Source organism: Equus caballus, chromosome 30, assembly GCF_041296265.1.
Source record: "Equus caballus isolate H_3958 breed thoroughbred chromosome 30, TB-T2T, whole genome shotgun sequence".
Classification (NCBI taxonomy): domain Eukaryota; kingdom Metazoa; phylum Chordata; class Mammalia; order Perissodactyla; family Equidae; genus Equus; species Equus caballus.
In genome coordinates, this window is record NC_091713.1 from 16,654,162 (window position 1) to 16,671,179 (window position 17,018).

The 17,018-nt window shown below is 38.0% G+C and overlaps 1 protein-coding gene and 1 long non-coding RNA gene across 2 annotated transcripts in view; one reads left to right on the forward strand and one right to left on the reverse strand.

Moving 5' to 3' along the window:
- The window catches only part of DNAH14 (dynein axonemal heavy chain 14), a 417,001-nt gene that overhangs the window by 214,812 nt on the left and 185,171 nt on the right, over positions 1-17,018 (reverse strand). Inside the window, exons 29-30 of the mRNA XM_023632738.2 lie at positions 1,439-1,670; positions 446-499 (exon numbers count right to left, since the gene is read on the reverse strand). Coding sequence (XP_023488506.2) covers positions 446-499; positions 1,439-1,670 — 286 coding nt within the window. The remainder of the gene's footprint in view (positions 1-445; positions 500-1,438; positions 1,671-17,018) is intronic.
- LOC111771349 (uncharacterized) overlaps positions 1-17,018 on the forward strand; it is a 68,470-nt gene that overhangs the window by 994 nt on the left and 50,458 nt on the right. The gene's annotated exons all lie outside the window — the stretch shown is intronic.

Below are 17,018 nucleotides of genomic sequence, written 5' to 3' on the forward strand. Positions count from 1 at the left end.
TAGCCTCATTATTCTTAATGATTACCTTTTCAGTAAATAAAAGTATAGAGTTAGAACTTATGAAATAAATGTATATTAATAATGCAGTACTCTTATTTTTTTTAATATATTCATACTCCGCATCAGATTTTGTGCAGAAAGAGCCCTTTGTCAAAAAGTTTGAAAACCACTGTCTTAAGAAATAGATTAGTAATAAAAGCAAACTGTATGATGTCTTAAATTTCTATTACATTCTAAGTTTCTATTCAATTAGTTTAAAAGAATTAATAGCATTTATAATTCTATTAATATCTTATATAGTTATATAACTATATTTAATATAGATCTTATAGTTCTATTAATGCTTAATATCTAAGATAAATTTTTTCTAGTTCTTTCAATCTTCAATGAATTATTTCTTTTATGTGTATAGTATTTTTCCTGGGTATATATGAATAAGCTTTACCTTACAATCCAAGTCGTGAAAACATTTGAAGACCACACAATGTTTGCCTAAGGACTGGAAAAAAATATTATTTTAATATATATCTTGAAATATGACACAAAATACTAATGTTAAATCTTCCAGAGTAATAGAAAAAAAGTCTTTATTTTATGTTTTGAAGATTAGCCCTGAGCTAAACTTCTGCTGCCAATCATCCTCTTTTTGCTGAGGAAGACTGGCACTGAGCTAACATCCGTACCCATCTTCCTCTGCTTTATATGTGGGATGCCTACCACAGCATGGCTTAGCAAGTAGTGCCACGTCTGCACCCAAATCCAAACCAGCGAACCCCAGGCCGCCGAAGTGGAACATGTGAACTTAACCACTGCACCACCAGGCCGGCTTCAAATGTCTTTATTCTTTTGAGAAAACTTATGCAATATAAAGATGAATTACATACCAAGTTTAGAAATTCAGGAAACTCTATGTAGTATAAAGGCACATATATTGTTATAGTTTAGATGGGGGTATGTAGCGCATTAAGGTCATGTTTTTAAACACATCAGCAAATAAAAAACTAAGAAAAAAGCATTCCAGTGATGTTTTCATCAGTTACTTCTCTCTCTGTGTGTGTCTCTCTCTTACACACACACACTGCTGTTAATCACAAAGACTAGGCAAAAGTCTGTGTATGGCACTCAAAATAAATGAATCACCCCTACAAGAAGGGGACGAGGGACAGAACTACCATTCACATGTCAGTCAGCTATTACAGTGGTACTCCAAATAAATGGAAAGCATATGTTGGCTTATGTTGTGTGCTGAGATCCCAAGTCCCAGCACACAATCGACATTCAAAACTTAGTTGATGAATTGTATGAATTAATGAATGTGCTAATATGTTTATTAAATGTTATGAACATCTTAACAGCAAGAATGATATAAATTTAAGGTACTGTTAAAGTTTGTGTGACTAAAAAAAAAGTTTTTATTCTGGATATAGAAACCACTTACTTTTGCTAGGTCTTTGACACTCTCCGTTTTTCCCGTACCAGTTGGACCAGTAGGGCAGCCTCCTAGATTCAGCTTCAGTGCTCCAGTGAGAGTCAGCCAGCATCTGTCAGTGAGAGGTGTAACAGCCAATCTTGGAGTACAGCCCAAGTACTCGTAGCCATAGGTAAAGCTGGCATCTCCTTGAGATACATAGCACAACTTTTGTTTTTCATCCCATTTATATTGCAAATGCCTGAAAACAATGATTTAAAGTTCATATTATTTGGGAAAAATTAGTTTTAGTTTTTTTTCACATGGAGAAACATAAAAAGGGAATGTTGATTTAAAAATATAGAAATAAAAAACGAAAATCAAATGAAAAGAGTGATGGATAATTCATCAATGACTATATTAGACATGAAATACTAGAACTCAGAAGACTACAAACATGAGCATTCTTCCTTCTGAGGAAAATGGCCCTGCTGAATCTTGCTGCTTTTGTGAGATGTTAGCATAAATGGAGGATTTATATAAGAATCATCCTTATGAAGTTTATTATGGTTTCCAATAAAAATGTGGTTTAAGACATTGCTTATTATAACCAGGATCCTTACTATGTGGGTAGTTGAGAGAAATGCTATTTGTTCTAAGTATCAAAAAAAATTGTACTTTGGGGGAATAGATTGCATTTATCTTATGAACACTGTGAGTTGTGTAGCTAAGCATAAATTTTCTCCTCTATAAGGCTGTGAGTTAAATTTCTGATCTGTTTATAACCTTTACAGGATGCAGTCTCTTTTCCCCCAGTTGTATTGAGATATTGACATAGCATTGTATTAGTTTGAGGTGCACAACATGATAATTTGATATGTGTATGTTTTGCAAAATGATCACCACAGTAAGTTAACATCCATGATCTTACATAGTAACAAATTTTTTTTCTTTAGATGAGATCTTTTAACATCTACTCTCTTAGCGGCGTTCAAATATACAATAGAGTATTGTTAACTGTAGTCACCATGCTGTAAATTATATCCCCAGAACTTATTTTTCTTGTAACTGGAAATTTGTACCTTTGACCACCTTCACTCATTACCTGCACCCTCCACCCCCCACCTCTGGCAACCCCCAATCTGTTCTCTGTTTCTATGAGTTTGTTTTTTTAGATTTCACATATAAGTGAGATTATACAGTATTTGCCTTTCTTTGTCTGACTTATTTCACTTAGCATAATTCCATCAAGGTCCATCCATGTAACAAATGGCAGGATTTCTTTCTTTTTTAATGGCTGAATGATATTCCATTCTACACATGTACTACATTTTCTTTATCCATTCATCAGTTGATGGATGTCTTGGCTATTATAGATAATGCTGCGATGAACGTGGGGGTACAAATATCTTTTTGAGATAGTGATTTCGTTTCTTTAGGATACATACCCAGAAGTGGAATTGCTGCATCATATGGTAGTTCTGTTTTTAATTTTATGAGAAACTGCCATACATTTTCCACAGTGGCTGCACCAAATTATGTTTCCACTAAAAGTGCACCAGGGTTCCCTTTTCTCCATATCCTTGCCAGAACTTATCTCTTGTCTTTTTGATGACGACCATTCTAACAGTGTGAAGTGACACCTCATTGTGCTTTTGGTTTGCATTTCCCTGATGATTAGTGATGTTAAACACCTTTTCATGTACCTAGTGGCCATTTGTATGTCTTTTTGGAAAAATGTCTATTCAATTCCTTTGCCCATCTTTTAATCAGATTGTTTGTATTTTGCTATTGAGTTGTATGAGTTCTTCATATATTTTGGATATTAACCCCTTATTAGATATATGATTTGCAAATATTTTCTCCCATTCAGTAGATTGCCTTTTCATTTTGTTGATGGTTTTCTTTTCTGTGCAGCAGCTTTTTAGTTTGATGTAGTCCCTCTTGTTTTTTTTTTTTTGTTCCCTTTACTTTTGGTTCAAATCCAAAAGATCATTGCCAAGACTGATGTCAAAGAGTTTACTGCCTATGTTTTCCTCTATGAGTTTTATGATTTTAAGTCTTATGTTCACATCTTTAATCCATTTTGAGTTAATTTTTGTGGTTATTTTTTATTTTTTTGCTGAGGAAGATTTGCCCTGAGCTAACATCTATTGCCAATCTTCCTCTTTTTGCTGAAGGAAGATTTGCCCTGAGCTAACATCTGTGCCAGTCGTCCTCTATTTTTTATGTGGGTCACCACCAAAGCATGGCTGCCGACAGGTGGTGTAGGTCTGGGCCCAGGAACTGAACCTGGGCTGCTTAAGTGGGGCATGCTGAACTTAACCACTAGGCCACAGGGCCAGCCCTAATCCATTTTGATTTAATTTTTGCATATGGTGTAAGATAGTGGTACAGTTTCATTCTTTACATATTGCTGCCTAGTTTTCCCAGCACCATTTATTGAAGAGACTATCCTTTCCCCATTGCATATTCTTGGCTGTTTTTTTTTATACATTGATTAACCATATATGTATGGCTTTATTTCTGGGCTGTCTGTTCTGTTACGTTGATTTATGTGTCTGTTTTTATCATACCGTTTTGATTACTATAACTTTGTAATATAGTTTGAAAGCAGGAAGTGTGATGCCTCCAGCTTTTTTCTTCTCTCTCAAGACTTTTTTGGTTATTCAAGGTCTTTTGTGGTTCCATACAAATTTTAGGATTTTTTTTCTATTTCTGTGAAAAATGTCATTGGAATTTTGATAGAGATTGCATTGAATCTATAGATTGCTTTGGGTAGTATGGACATTTTAACAATAGAAATTCTTCTAATCCTTGAGCATGGAATATCTTTCCATTTATTTGTCTTCTTCAATTTCTTTAATCAGTGTGTCATAGTTTTCATTGTACAGATCTTTCACTATCTTGGTTAAATTTATTCCTATGAATTGTATTCTTTTTGATGCAATTGTAAATGGGATTGTTTTCTTAATTTCTCTTTCTGATACTTTGTTGTAAGTGTACAGAAATGCAACTGATTTTTGTATATTGTTTTGGATTCTACAACTTTACTGAATTCCTTTATTAGTACTAAGAGTTTTTTGGTGGAGTTTTTATGGTTTTCTATATATAGTAGCATGTTATCTGCAAATAGGGACAGTTTTACTTCTTCCTTTCCGATTTGGATGCCTTTTATTTCTTTTCCTTACTTAACTGCAGTAACTAGGATTTTATGTTGAGTAAAAGTGGTGAGAGTGGGAATCCTTGTCTTGTTCCTGATTTTAGAGAAAAAGCTTCTGCTTTTCACCATTGAGTATGATGTTAGCTGTGGGCTTGTCATATATCACCTTTTTTATGTTGCGGTACCTTCCCTCTCCACCCAGTTTGTTGAGCATTTTTATCATGGATGGATGTTGAGTTCTGTCAAATTTGTTTCTGTATCTATTGAGATGATCACATGGTTTTTATACTTCAATTTGTTAATGTGGTCTATCACATTGATTTATTTGTGAATGTTCCTCCATCCTTGCATTCCTGGCATAAAGTCCACTTGATCACGGTGTATGATCCTTTTAATGTACTGTTGAATTTGGTTCACTAATATTTTGTTGAAGATTTTTGCATTTATATTCATTAGGGATGTTGGCCTGTAATTTTTTTTCTTGTAGTGTCCTTGTCTAGTTTTGCTATCAGGGTAACGCTGGCCTCATAATTTAAGTTTGGAAGTGTTCCCTACTCTTCTATTTTTTGGAAGAGTTTGAGGAGGATTTGTATTAATTCTTTAAATGTTTGGTAGAATTCACCAGTTAAGCCATGTGGTCCTGGACTTTTATTTGTTGGGAGGTTTTGATTATAGATTCACTCTCCTTACTAATAATTGGTCTGTTCAGATTTTCTCTCTCTTTATGGTTCAGTTGTGGTAGGTTATATGTTTCTAGGAATTTATTTCTTTTAGGTTGTCCAATTAGTTGGCATCTAATTGTTCATAGTCTCTTGTGATTCTTTGTATTTCTGTGATAACAGTTGTTATGTCTCCTCTTTTTTTGTCTGATTTTATCTGAGTTCTCTCTTCTTTTCTTTGTAAGTCTAGTTAAAGGTTTATTTTATTTTTTCAAAATATCTGTTCTTAGTTTCCTTGATCTTTCCTATCATCTTTTTAGTCTTTATTTCATTGATTTCTGCACTGATCATCATTTTCTTCCTTCTACTAACTTTTGGCTTTTTTCTTTTTAGCTTTAAGTTTATTCTTCATTTAACTTTTAAAATACAACTATAGTTGAGTATTCTTCTTGTTTTAGTTCCTCGAGGTGTAAACTTTGATTGTTTATTTGAGCTTTCCTTTTTTTTTTTTTTTTTTGAGCCTATCATTTCCTTGCTATTTTTCTTTTTTAAAGATTGGCACCTGAGCTAACAACTGTTGCCAATCTTTTTTTTTTTTTTTTCTGCTTTATCTCCCCAAATACCCCCGGTACATAGTTGTATATCTTAGTTGCAGGTCCTTCTACTTGTGGCATGTGGGATGCTGTCTCAGTGTGGCCTGATGAGCGGTGCCATGTCCATGCCCAGGATCCAAACTGGTGAAACCCTGGGCTGCTGCAGCGGAGTGCATGAACTTAACTAGTCAGCCACGGGGCTGACCCCCTCTTTTTTCTTAAGATTGGTGTTTATTGCTACGAACTTCCCTCTTAGAACTGCTTTTGCTGCATCCCATAGGTTTTATTTCCATTTTCCTCTGTCTCAAGATATTTTTTGATTTCTCTTTTGATTTCTTCTTTCACCCTTTGGTTGTTCAGTAGGCATGTTGTTTGATCTCTGCATATTTGTGAATTTATTAGTTTTTCTTCTTGTAATTGATTTCTAGTTTCATACCATTGTGGTCATAAAAGATGCTTGATATGATTTCAGTCATCTTAAATTAACATTTGTTTTGTGATTTAACATAAGATCGATTCTAGAGGATGTTCCATTTGTGCTTGAGAAGAATGTTGGATAGAATATTATTTAATGTCTAAGTCCACCTTGTCTAACATGTAGTTTAAGTCTACTGTTTCCTTATTGATATTCTGTCTGGACAGTCTATTCGTTGTTGAATATGGGGTATTATTGTATTGATATCTATTTCTTCCTGCAGGTTTGTTAATATTTACTTTATATATTTAGTTGCTCCTTTGTTGGGTGCATAAATATTTATAAGTATTATATCCTCTTGTTGGAATGACTCCTTTATCATTATATAATGACCTTCTTTGTCTCTTGTTAGAGTCTTTTTCTTAAAGTCTTGTTTTGTCTGATATAAATATAGCTAGCCCGGCTTTCTTTTGGTTTCCATTTGTATGGAATATCTTTTTTCTATTCTTTTACTTTTAGTCTGTATTTGTCCTTAAAGCTGAACTGAGTCTCTGGTAGGCAGCATATAGTTAGGTCTCATTTTTTTATTCATTCAGCTACTCTATATCTTTAGATTGGAGAATTTAGTCCATTTACATTTAAAGTAATTCTTGATAGATATAGACTTATTATTGAATTTTGTTAATTGTTTTTTTTTTTTGTCTGTTTTGTAATTCTTTGCTCCTTTCTTCTTCTTGCTCTCTCTTCCTTTGTGGTTTGATGAATGTCTGTTGCTTTTTACAGGTTAGGTAAGTTTTCAGCTATTATTTCTTTGAATAAGCTTTCTGCCCCTCTCTCCCTCTCTTCATCTTCTCAGACTCCTATAGTGTGACTGTTTGTCCACATGATGGTGTCCCATAAGTCCCTTATGCTGTCTTCACTCTTTTTCATTCTTTTTTATCTTTGCTTCTCTAATTGAATTCACTGTCCTGTCTTCAAGTTTGCTGCTTGTTTATTCTACTTTATATAGTCTGCTGTTGAACCCCTCTATTGAGTTTTTCAGTTCAGTCATTGTATTTTTCAGCTCTGTGATTCCTGTTTGGTACTTTCTTATAGTTTCTGTCTCTTTGTTGAAATTCTCACTTTGTTCATCCATTGTTCTCCTGACATCAGTGAGCATCTTTATGACCATTATTTTGAACTCTTTATCAGGTAACTCACTTATCTCATTTCATTAAGGTCTGTTTCTTGAGTTTTACCTTCTTCTTTCATTTGCAACATATTCCTCTGTTTCTTCATTTTCCTTGACTCTATCTGTGGATTCTGCACATTATGTAAAGTAGCCACCTCTCCCAGGCTTGACAGAATGATCTAGTGTAGGAGATGAAACTTATCATTCAGCCAGGCTTAGCTCTTGGTTGTCTCTCAAACCTTTGTAATTATCTAAACTACTTTCTTTGTTTTTAGTGGCTCCAAGTAGTTGAGAGTGTGCCAAGATATGTCACTGTCCCAAAGGGGAGCAGGCTGATTGGAAGCTGGACCCTCAGGCAGCAGCTATTAAAGTATGCAAGTAAACCTCTTTCAGGGAAAGACTGGGAGATGGGCATTTCTGTCTGCTGCCTCTGCACTGAGCCCTGTGCGGGGGATAGCCAGTCAAGAACTGTTTAATTTCTGCTATAGTCTGTTGAACCCATGAAGCCAGGCTCTGCTGGCTACTAGAGCCAGGCTGTCAAGGGGTGAGTCCTCTGGGTAGCAGCTGAAATATTGAGGCACCAGATATGTGTGCATAGTCTTTTCAGGGAGACACTGGCAACCTAGAACAGGGTAAAGGAAGAGTGCAGAGATGATGCCTGCTGGAAAAGACTGCAGTCGGACCCTATATGTGTGTTAAATTAGAAACCTAACCCTCAGGGTGCAGCTTTTAAGGTATGCAAATAGGCTTCTTTCAGGGAAAGACTGGGAGATGAGCTAATTTCTGACTGCTGCCTGTGTATTCAACCATGGAGAGAGAGCCATTTAAGAACTGTTTCTTTGCTATACTCCTATGGGACACATGAAGGCAAGCCCTGCTGGCCATCAGATCCAGGCAATCAAGAAGTGCATCCCCTGGATGGCAGCTACAAAAGCCGGGGCTCAAAACGTGTACAAACTCCTTTTGATGAGAGATTGGTGACCTGGAGCAGGCCAGAGGGAGAACATACAGATGGCTCCCACCTACCTCCCTGATATCCCAGAGGATCACAGTCAGCTCTTAGATGTGTGTTAAATTAGAAGCCTGACGCTCAGGCTGCATCTTTTAAGATAGGCAAATAGGCCTCTTTCAGAGAAAGACTGGGAGATGGGCATTTCTTTCCATTCCCTCAGCACTGAGCCCTGGGAGAAGAGCCACTGCTAGTCCTTTTAGCGTGTTAAGAACTGTTTCATTTGCTTTAGTCTGGTGGGTCTCATTGATGCATGCCCAGTTGGCTTTCAGAGCTGGGTGTTTTGGAGGCCCATCCCTTAGGTATAAGTCTTAAAAGTTGGGGCATTAGATGTTGGGTCCAAACTCTTCACTCCTTAGGGAGAAGCTGGGAGTTGTGAGTTTCCTCCTGACCGTATGTTGCTGTACTGGGGGTCGGGTTTGTGGCAAGAGTGTGTCTCAGTCTCTCCTACCCATTTTGATGTGGGTTTTATCCATTCTCCCAATGTGTATAAGTCACCCAACTAGTTTTTGGATTTCTTTCAGAGGGAATTGTTCAGTGTGTAGCTGTAGATTTGGTGTGTCTGTGGGAATAGGTAAGTTCAGGAGCCTTTTATATCGCAATCATAGACCAGAACCATGGTATGCATTCTTGACTCTATTTGATGTCCCTACTAGAGCTGACTTAATTCAAAGGTGAAATATCAAAGAACGTTTTTGGAAAGAATTTTACATTTGATATTTTAGTAAAGCATCAAAGCATTATCATGGGAAAAATCATCCCTATACCTGTTTAGTAGTTTAGTGCTGTTTTGATTTTGAATCACAAGTGGAGGCAGGCACAATATCATTCAAAATTTAGTTACCAAAGGTCTTTTTGTCTTTTTTTTTTAACTCTTATAACAATCTTTATTATATGTGTTTTTATTTTAATTTAATATTTTAATTGAGATATAATTGACATATAATGTTGTGTAAGTTTGTGTGCAATGTGTCAACACGTTTATATATTGCGACTGACACCTTTATCACGGCACTCTTTTTCACCTTTGTTTGCCTTTCTTCTCTCATTCCATTTTCAATTTATGCTATCATGTAGTATTATGTTCTTATAAACCCTACTAAATCCTTCCTAGAACAACAAGATACTTTATAAAGAAATCTAAAACGTTAGTAAACTTTTAAAATTTAGATTAAAAATTTAAAAAAAATTATAAACTGCCACCTTGTAAAGTCCCAGATGAGAGAGCATATAACCATAAGAGAGAGAGAAGTAACTGTTGAAGGAAATGAATTTTTTTTAAAAAAAAGGAATTTGCTATCCTAAGAGCCACCATTTGTTTTATGATTCAAGTTCTAAATCATTATTTAAGTGGAATATCAATATCCAAAGCTTTAGTCATTCTATTATTCTTCCCCTAGAACAGAAGTTCCCAAAGTTTCTTGGTTCACTGCACCTGTAGTGTATTAGTAATTTTTTCATGATCACCCTAGGCAAAAGGAAATATCTCATAGTTCCTTTAATTAATTTTTAGATCCAAAGCAGCTTAATAATTTTATCTTTATGACTTAGTAGCTTTTAAAAAATATACAAATACTTAAAATCATTTTTATTTCATTCTTAAATAACCATAGTTATTTAGTAATGGGATGTGTGTGCCTGGTGTGTACTGTACAGCTTCCCAGACATTGGACTCAGATTGGATATTGCCAATCTTGTTTCCTGTACCATGTCAGTTTTCATTTAACACTTGCTTTTTATCAGAGCGACTGCCAGAAACCTAGCTTTGCAAGTATAAGAAGTCACTTACAAGTTGTAGTATGATCTAATATTAAAATTGTCAGCTACTTCTAGCTGCTAATTTGCTTGGTGTCTGACAGATGCTGTGTATCCGAGTCCCTCAAAAGTTTAAAAATCGTTGCAGCACCCTGTGAGCTCCCTATGGTGGCTTAGGGCACCTTGGTACATAGTTTGGGAACTGTAGCCCTAGAATCATAGACATACGGTCTTATTAAAATCTTCTCAATCCAGTGTCAAGATGGTGGCATAGGAAGACTGAACTCACCTCCTCCCATGGACACAAATTTACAACTACTCTTGAAATAATTACCCCTGAGAGAGAACTGAAAACTGGATAAAACGAATTCCCGTAACAAGGGACACTGCTGAGGTAGAAGAGGCAGAAATTACTTTCTGGAGAGGAAAAAGCCACATTCTACTCTTGGTGCTTCACAGCTGGCCAGAAGCAATCTTAAGTTTTGCAGCCTTCCCTGGAGGAGTGGGGGATCTGAACAGGAGAGCATTACCACAATAAGCAGCTTTTGGACCCAGCACAGCTGAGATGAGTGTCATAATATCTGGCTTTGCTGGTTATTAACAACAACAGGGAATACCCCCAGAAAAGCCGTCAGACATAAGGGAAAGAAAAGCCTGTTCTTAAAGGGCCCATGCACAAATTCACCCATTTTGGAAAGCAACCTAAAATCACCAGAAAGAAAGCTGCACCGTCCTTTGGTGAAAAGTGACTCACTTGATAGGCTCTGGGTGCATCTCAGTGAAAGGCAAGACCTGCCCAGGCTGGGACCACTTCCCCAGGGACTGAGAGATTGACAGCAGCCATTATTGTGACCTACTACAGGCATGCTGACACAGATGCTGGCAGACACCCCTGGCCAGTTAGTGCAGGGGTCTGCCCCACCCACTACAGCACTGATTTAGTCCAGCTCAGGTCAGGCAGCCCACCCTAGGGACTGCCCCACCCCACAGCAAGCGCTTGTGGGCCAGCATAGGTGGGGTGTGTGGAAGCTCTGCAGGGGTGGGGGTGAGTGAATCCTCCTCTGCAGGGCAGGGCATGAGGCAGAGTGTGTGGTGCCTCTGCAGTGGGGCAAGTGGGTCCACTTTAGTGGGTTGGGGCATGTGCACAGGGCAGGACTGTGTTGACAGGGTGTGTGGGTCTGAAGGCAGTGGGGCTTGTCAGATACAGGAGACTTACGCTTCTCAAACAGCCACATAGGGGATTGGCCCTGCCTTCCAACACCTGAAACAATTCGGTGCGCCCATGCTTGGGGCCAGCCCCACCCAGCTCCACTCCTGAGGGCTGACAACAGCCTTGCAGGTGTGAGGCCCACAGCAATTGTAAGCCTCTGAGCCTAGCAACCAGCCATGCTAAGAGTATACTTAACAGAAAACCTGCAACAGGAATGTGCTGTTAGACCTTGCAGCCAACTGTGCTGGAGCTCCCCATGCCCAATAAAGTGACTGAAGGGACCACATGCATAGCAGCCATATGCAGCTGAGCATTACAACCAGCTGGCCAGGGGGACAGCCTAGCCTCCCCATGCACCTGCAGCAAGAGCAGCCTTGCCGCAACAGAAGGACACATGAAGCCCACACAGGGAACACTCCTAGAACCTTTAGAACTGGTGACAAGAGGGAGGCACACTGTAGGGTCTCGTAAGGCATCTCTTACATAAATCCACCTCTCCAAGATCGGCAGACATACCTGATCTACCTAACACATAGATATAAGCACAGAGATAGAGGCAAAATGAGGAGACAAAGGAATACATTCCAAATAAGCTAACAGAACTCCTCAGAAAAATAAGTAAACAAAACAGAGATAAACAATCTACCTGATAAAGAATACAAACTAATAGTCATAAGGATGGTCACTGATATTGGGAGAAGAATGGATGAACTCAGTGAGAACGTCAACAAAGAATTGGAAAATAGAAAAAAAGAACCAATCAGGAGGCAGAGCAAAATGGCGGGGTGAGCTGACCTGGGACTCTCTCCCCTCCAAAGTACAACAAAGGACTGAAAAAAAAAACCCTGAATTTCAGCTAGTGAACCTAACACCAGGACTCAGAGACCTACAGAATCAAAAGACAGAAGACGGAGCCCCTACTGCCCGCCTCAGTGGAGCTGGAATGGAGTAAGAGAGAACATCGCTCCATCCTGTAGAAACTGGGATTGCCGCGTGGGTCCGGGAAGGAGCGGGGGAGGGGCTGCATGACCAGGGGATGCTCTAGGACTCCCGCCACCAGTACAGTGGAAACCCGCTGACAGGGGAAAGCTTCTGTGCACGGGGACCCCATAAATGCAGGGCCCTGGGAGACCAGAGAACACAACTGATCGAATCCAGATCGGTGCGTGAGAGAAACCGCCCCCGCCCCCGCCGTGGCAAAGTGCACTGGGCGCCGACATCTTGCCCGAAGCCAGAGAGCTCAGAACACGTGGCTCTCAACCCCCATCTAGTGGCAACAGGTGGTAACTGCAACCGAATTCTACCACCATGTGAAAAAACCTCTCCTCTACCATCCAGCAATTTATAAAAGCCCCAGACCAGAAGGAAAACAATACAAACATAGAATTAAGTCCTGAGGACTTGGAATTAGGTAAACTAAATGAAAATGAGTTCAGAGCAGCTATAATAAGAAAACTCAATGAGGTAGAGAGAAAGAGAAACAAGCCAAGTTCTGGAGTTACTTCACAAAAGAGATTGAAATTCTAAAGAAGAATGAAACAGAATTACTGAAGATGAAAAACACAATGGACCAGATAAAACAGAATACGGATTTCCTGAATGCCCAGGTAGACTCCATAGAAGAGCAAATTAGCATAATTGAAGATAGACAGGCTGAATGGCTCCAGACAGGGGAAGAAAGAGAACGAAAGAGTAAAAGGAATGAGGAAAGTATTAGAGAGATAGCAGATTCAATGAGGAGAAAGAATTTAAGGATCATAGGAATTCCCGAGAACGTGGAAAAGGAAAATGGAGCAGAAAGTGTCCTTAATGAAATTACAGAAGAGAACTTCCCAAATCTAGGATTGAGGGAGAAATGTGTGTAGAGGAAGGTTTCAGATCTCCTACATTTGTCAATGTAAAAAGACCTACTACAAGGCATATAGTAGTACAAATGGCAAAAAGGAATGACAGAGAGAATACTCAGGGCTGCACGACAAAAGACAATTACCTACAAAGGAGCCCCTATCAGATTTTCAGCAGATTTCTCTGCCAAAACCTTACAAGCTAGGAGAGAATGGAGTGACATATTCAAAGCTTTAAAAGATAAAAATCTTCAGCCAAAAATACTCTATTGAGCAAGAATATCCTTCAGATATGAGGGAGAAATTAAATCTTTTCCAGACAAACAAAAGTTAAAGGAATTTGTAACCAAAAGTCCTCCACTACAAGAAATCCTTAAGAAGGCTCTCATACCTGAAAAAAGAAAAAAGGGAGAACGGGGTCACAAACCACAGAGTAGGGAGACAGATGGATAGAACCAGAATAGGATAGCAAATATTCAACTATAGCATTAGGATAAAGGGAAGGATACTACCAAAGCAAAGATGATCTTATCACTCTAACTACAAACTCATAACAGTAGTTGGAATAAGAAGTGAAAATAATAATTTAGGAGGGCAAGAGCAAAGGGACTAAATTGGTCTAGGCCAAGTAAGTAAGAGACCACCAGAGAAGACTATATTATACACGAGATTCTAAATACAAACTTCAGGTTAGAGACTAAACTAAACAACAGAACAAAGACACAAAACATAAATAAGCAAAAATCTAAGAAACCCAGCATAGGAAATTGCAGTATCAAATGGGTAGGAGAAAGCACACAGGAAGAGAAAGCAGGAAAGCCAGATAATAAGCAACAGATTGACAGCTTTAAGTCCACATGACTCAATAATCACTTCAATGTCAACGGATTGAACTCTCCAATAAAAAGACATGGAGTGGCAAAATGGACTAAAGAACAAGATCCAACAATTTGTTGCCTCCAGGAAACACACCTCAGCCCCAAGGACAAACACAGGCTCAGAGTGAAGGGGTGGAGGACAATACTTCAAGCTAATAGCAAGGAAAAAAAAGCAGGTGTTGCAATTCTTATATCACACAAAGTGGATTTCAAAATAAGACAGGTAAAGAGAGACACAGAGGGACAATATATAATGATCAAAGGGACACTTCATCAAGAAGAAATAACACTTATAAATATCTATGCACCCAACATAGGAGCACCAATGTTCATAAAGCAACTATTAACAGACCTAAAGGAAGATGTTAAAAACAACACAATAATAGTAGGGGACCTCAACACCCCACTCACATCAATGGACAGATCATCCAGAAAGAAAATCAACAAACAAATAGTCGAGCTAAACGAAAAACTAAAACAATTGGACTTAATAGACATATATAGATCACTTCACCCTAAAAAAGCAGAGTACACATTCTTCTCAAGTGCACATGGAACATTCTCAAGGATAGACCATATGTTGGGAAAAAAGGCAAGCCTCTACAAATTTAAAAAAATTGAAATAACAAGCATCTTCTCTGATCATAATGCTATAAGGCTAGAAATTAATTACAAGAAAAAAGCTGAGAAAGGCACAAAGATGTGGAGACTAAACAATACACTACTGAATAAGCAATGGATCATTGCAGAAATTAAAGAAGAAATCAAAAGATATCTGGAAACTAATGAAAATGATAGCATGCCATACCAACTCATATGGGATACAGCAAAAGATGGATTAAGAGGAAAATTCATCGCAATACAGGCACATCTTAACAAACAAGAAGAATCCCAAATAAGCAATCTTAAACTACACCTAACTGAACTAGAGAAAGAAGAACAAATAAACCCCAAAGTCAGCAGAAGGAGAGAAATAATAAAAATCAGAGCAGAAATAAATACTATTGAAACGAAAAAGGCGGTAGAAAGGATCAATGAAACAAAGAGCTGGTTCTTTGAGAAGATAAATAAAATTGACAAACCCCTAGCCAGACTTACAAAGAAAAAAAGGGAGAAAGCTCAAATAAACAAAATCAGAAATGAAAGAGGAGAAATAACAACAGACTGCAGAAATACAACGGATTATAAGAGAATACTACGAAAAACTCTATGCTAACAGAATGGACAACCTAGAGGAAATGGATAAATTCTTGGACTCCTACAATCTCCCAAAGCTCACTCAAGAACAAGCAGACAATCTGAACAGACCAATCACAAGGAAATAGATTGAAACAGCAATCAGAAACATCCCAAAGAATAAAACCCCAGGACCAGATGGCTTCCCTGGGGAATTCTACCAAACTTTCAGAGAGGATTTAAGACCTATCCTTTTCAAGCTATTCCAAAAAATTAGGGAGGATGGAACACTTCCTAACACATTCTATGAGGCCAACATCATGCAGATACGAAAGCCAGACAAGGATGCCACGAAAAAAGAGAACTACAGGCCAATATCACTGATGAACATAGATGCAAACATTCTAAACAAAATTTTGGCCACCAGAATTCAGCAATTCATCAAAAGGATCATACATCATGATCAAGTGGGATTCATACCAGGGACACAGGGATGGTTCAACATCCACAAATCAATCAATGTGATATACCACATCAACAAACTGAGGAATAAAAACCACATGATCATCTCAATAGATGCAGAGAAAACATGTGACAAGATCCAACAGCATTTATGATAAAAACTCTGAACAAAATGGGCATAGAAGGGAACTACCTCAACATAATAAAGGCCATATATGACAAGCCCACAGCCAACATCATACTCAATGGGCAAAAACTGAGTGCCATCCCCCTGAAAACAGGGATGAGACAAGGATGCCCTCTATCACCACTCTTATTTAACATAGTACTGGAGGTCCTGGCCAGAGCAATCAGGCAAGATAAAGGAATAAAAGGAATCCAAATAGGGAGGGAAGAAGTGAAACTCTCGCTGTTTGCAGACGACATGATCTTATATATAGAAAACCCCAAAGAATCCATTGGAAAACTCTTAGAAGTATTCAACAACTACAGCAAAGTTGCAGGGTATGAAATCAATTTGCATAAATCAGTAGCATTTCTATATTCTAACAACGAACTAACAGGAAAAGAACTCAAGAACATAATACCATTCACAATCGCAACAAAAACAGTAAAATACCTCAGGGTAAATTTAACTAAGGAAGTGAAGGACCTATATAATGAAGATTACAAGGCCTTTCTGAGAGAATTGGATGATGACATAAGGAGATGGAAAGACATTCCATGTACATGGATTGGAAGAATAAACATAGTTAAAATGTCCGTTCTACCTAAAGCAAACTACAGATTCAACGCTATTCCAATCAGAATCCCAATGACATTCTTTGCAGAATTAGAACAAAGAATCCTAAAATTTATATGGGGCAACAAAAGACCCAGAATTGCTAAAGCAATCCTGAGAAAAAAGAACAAAACGGGAGGCATCACAATCCCTGACTTCAAAACATACTACAAAGCTACAGTAATCAAAACAGCATGGTAGTGGTACAAAACAGGTGCACAGATCAATGGAACAGAATTGAAAGCCAAGAAATAAAACCACACATCTATGGACAGCTTGCCTTCGACAAAGGAGATGGGTGCCTACAATGGAGAAAAGAAAGTCTTTTCAACAAATGGTGCTGGGAAAACTGGAAAGCCATATGTAAAAGAATGAAAATTGACCATTCTTTTTCACCACTCACCAAAATAAACTCAAAATGGATCAAAGACCTAAAGATTAGGCCTGAAACCATAAGGCTTCTAGAAGAAAACGTAGGCAGTATACTCTTTGAC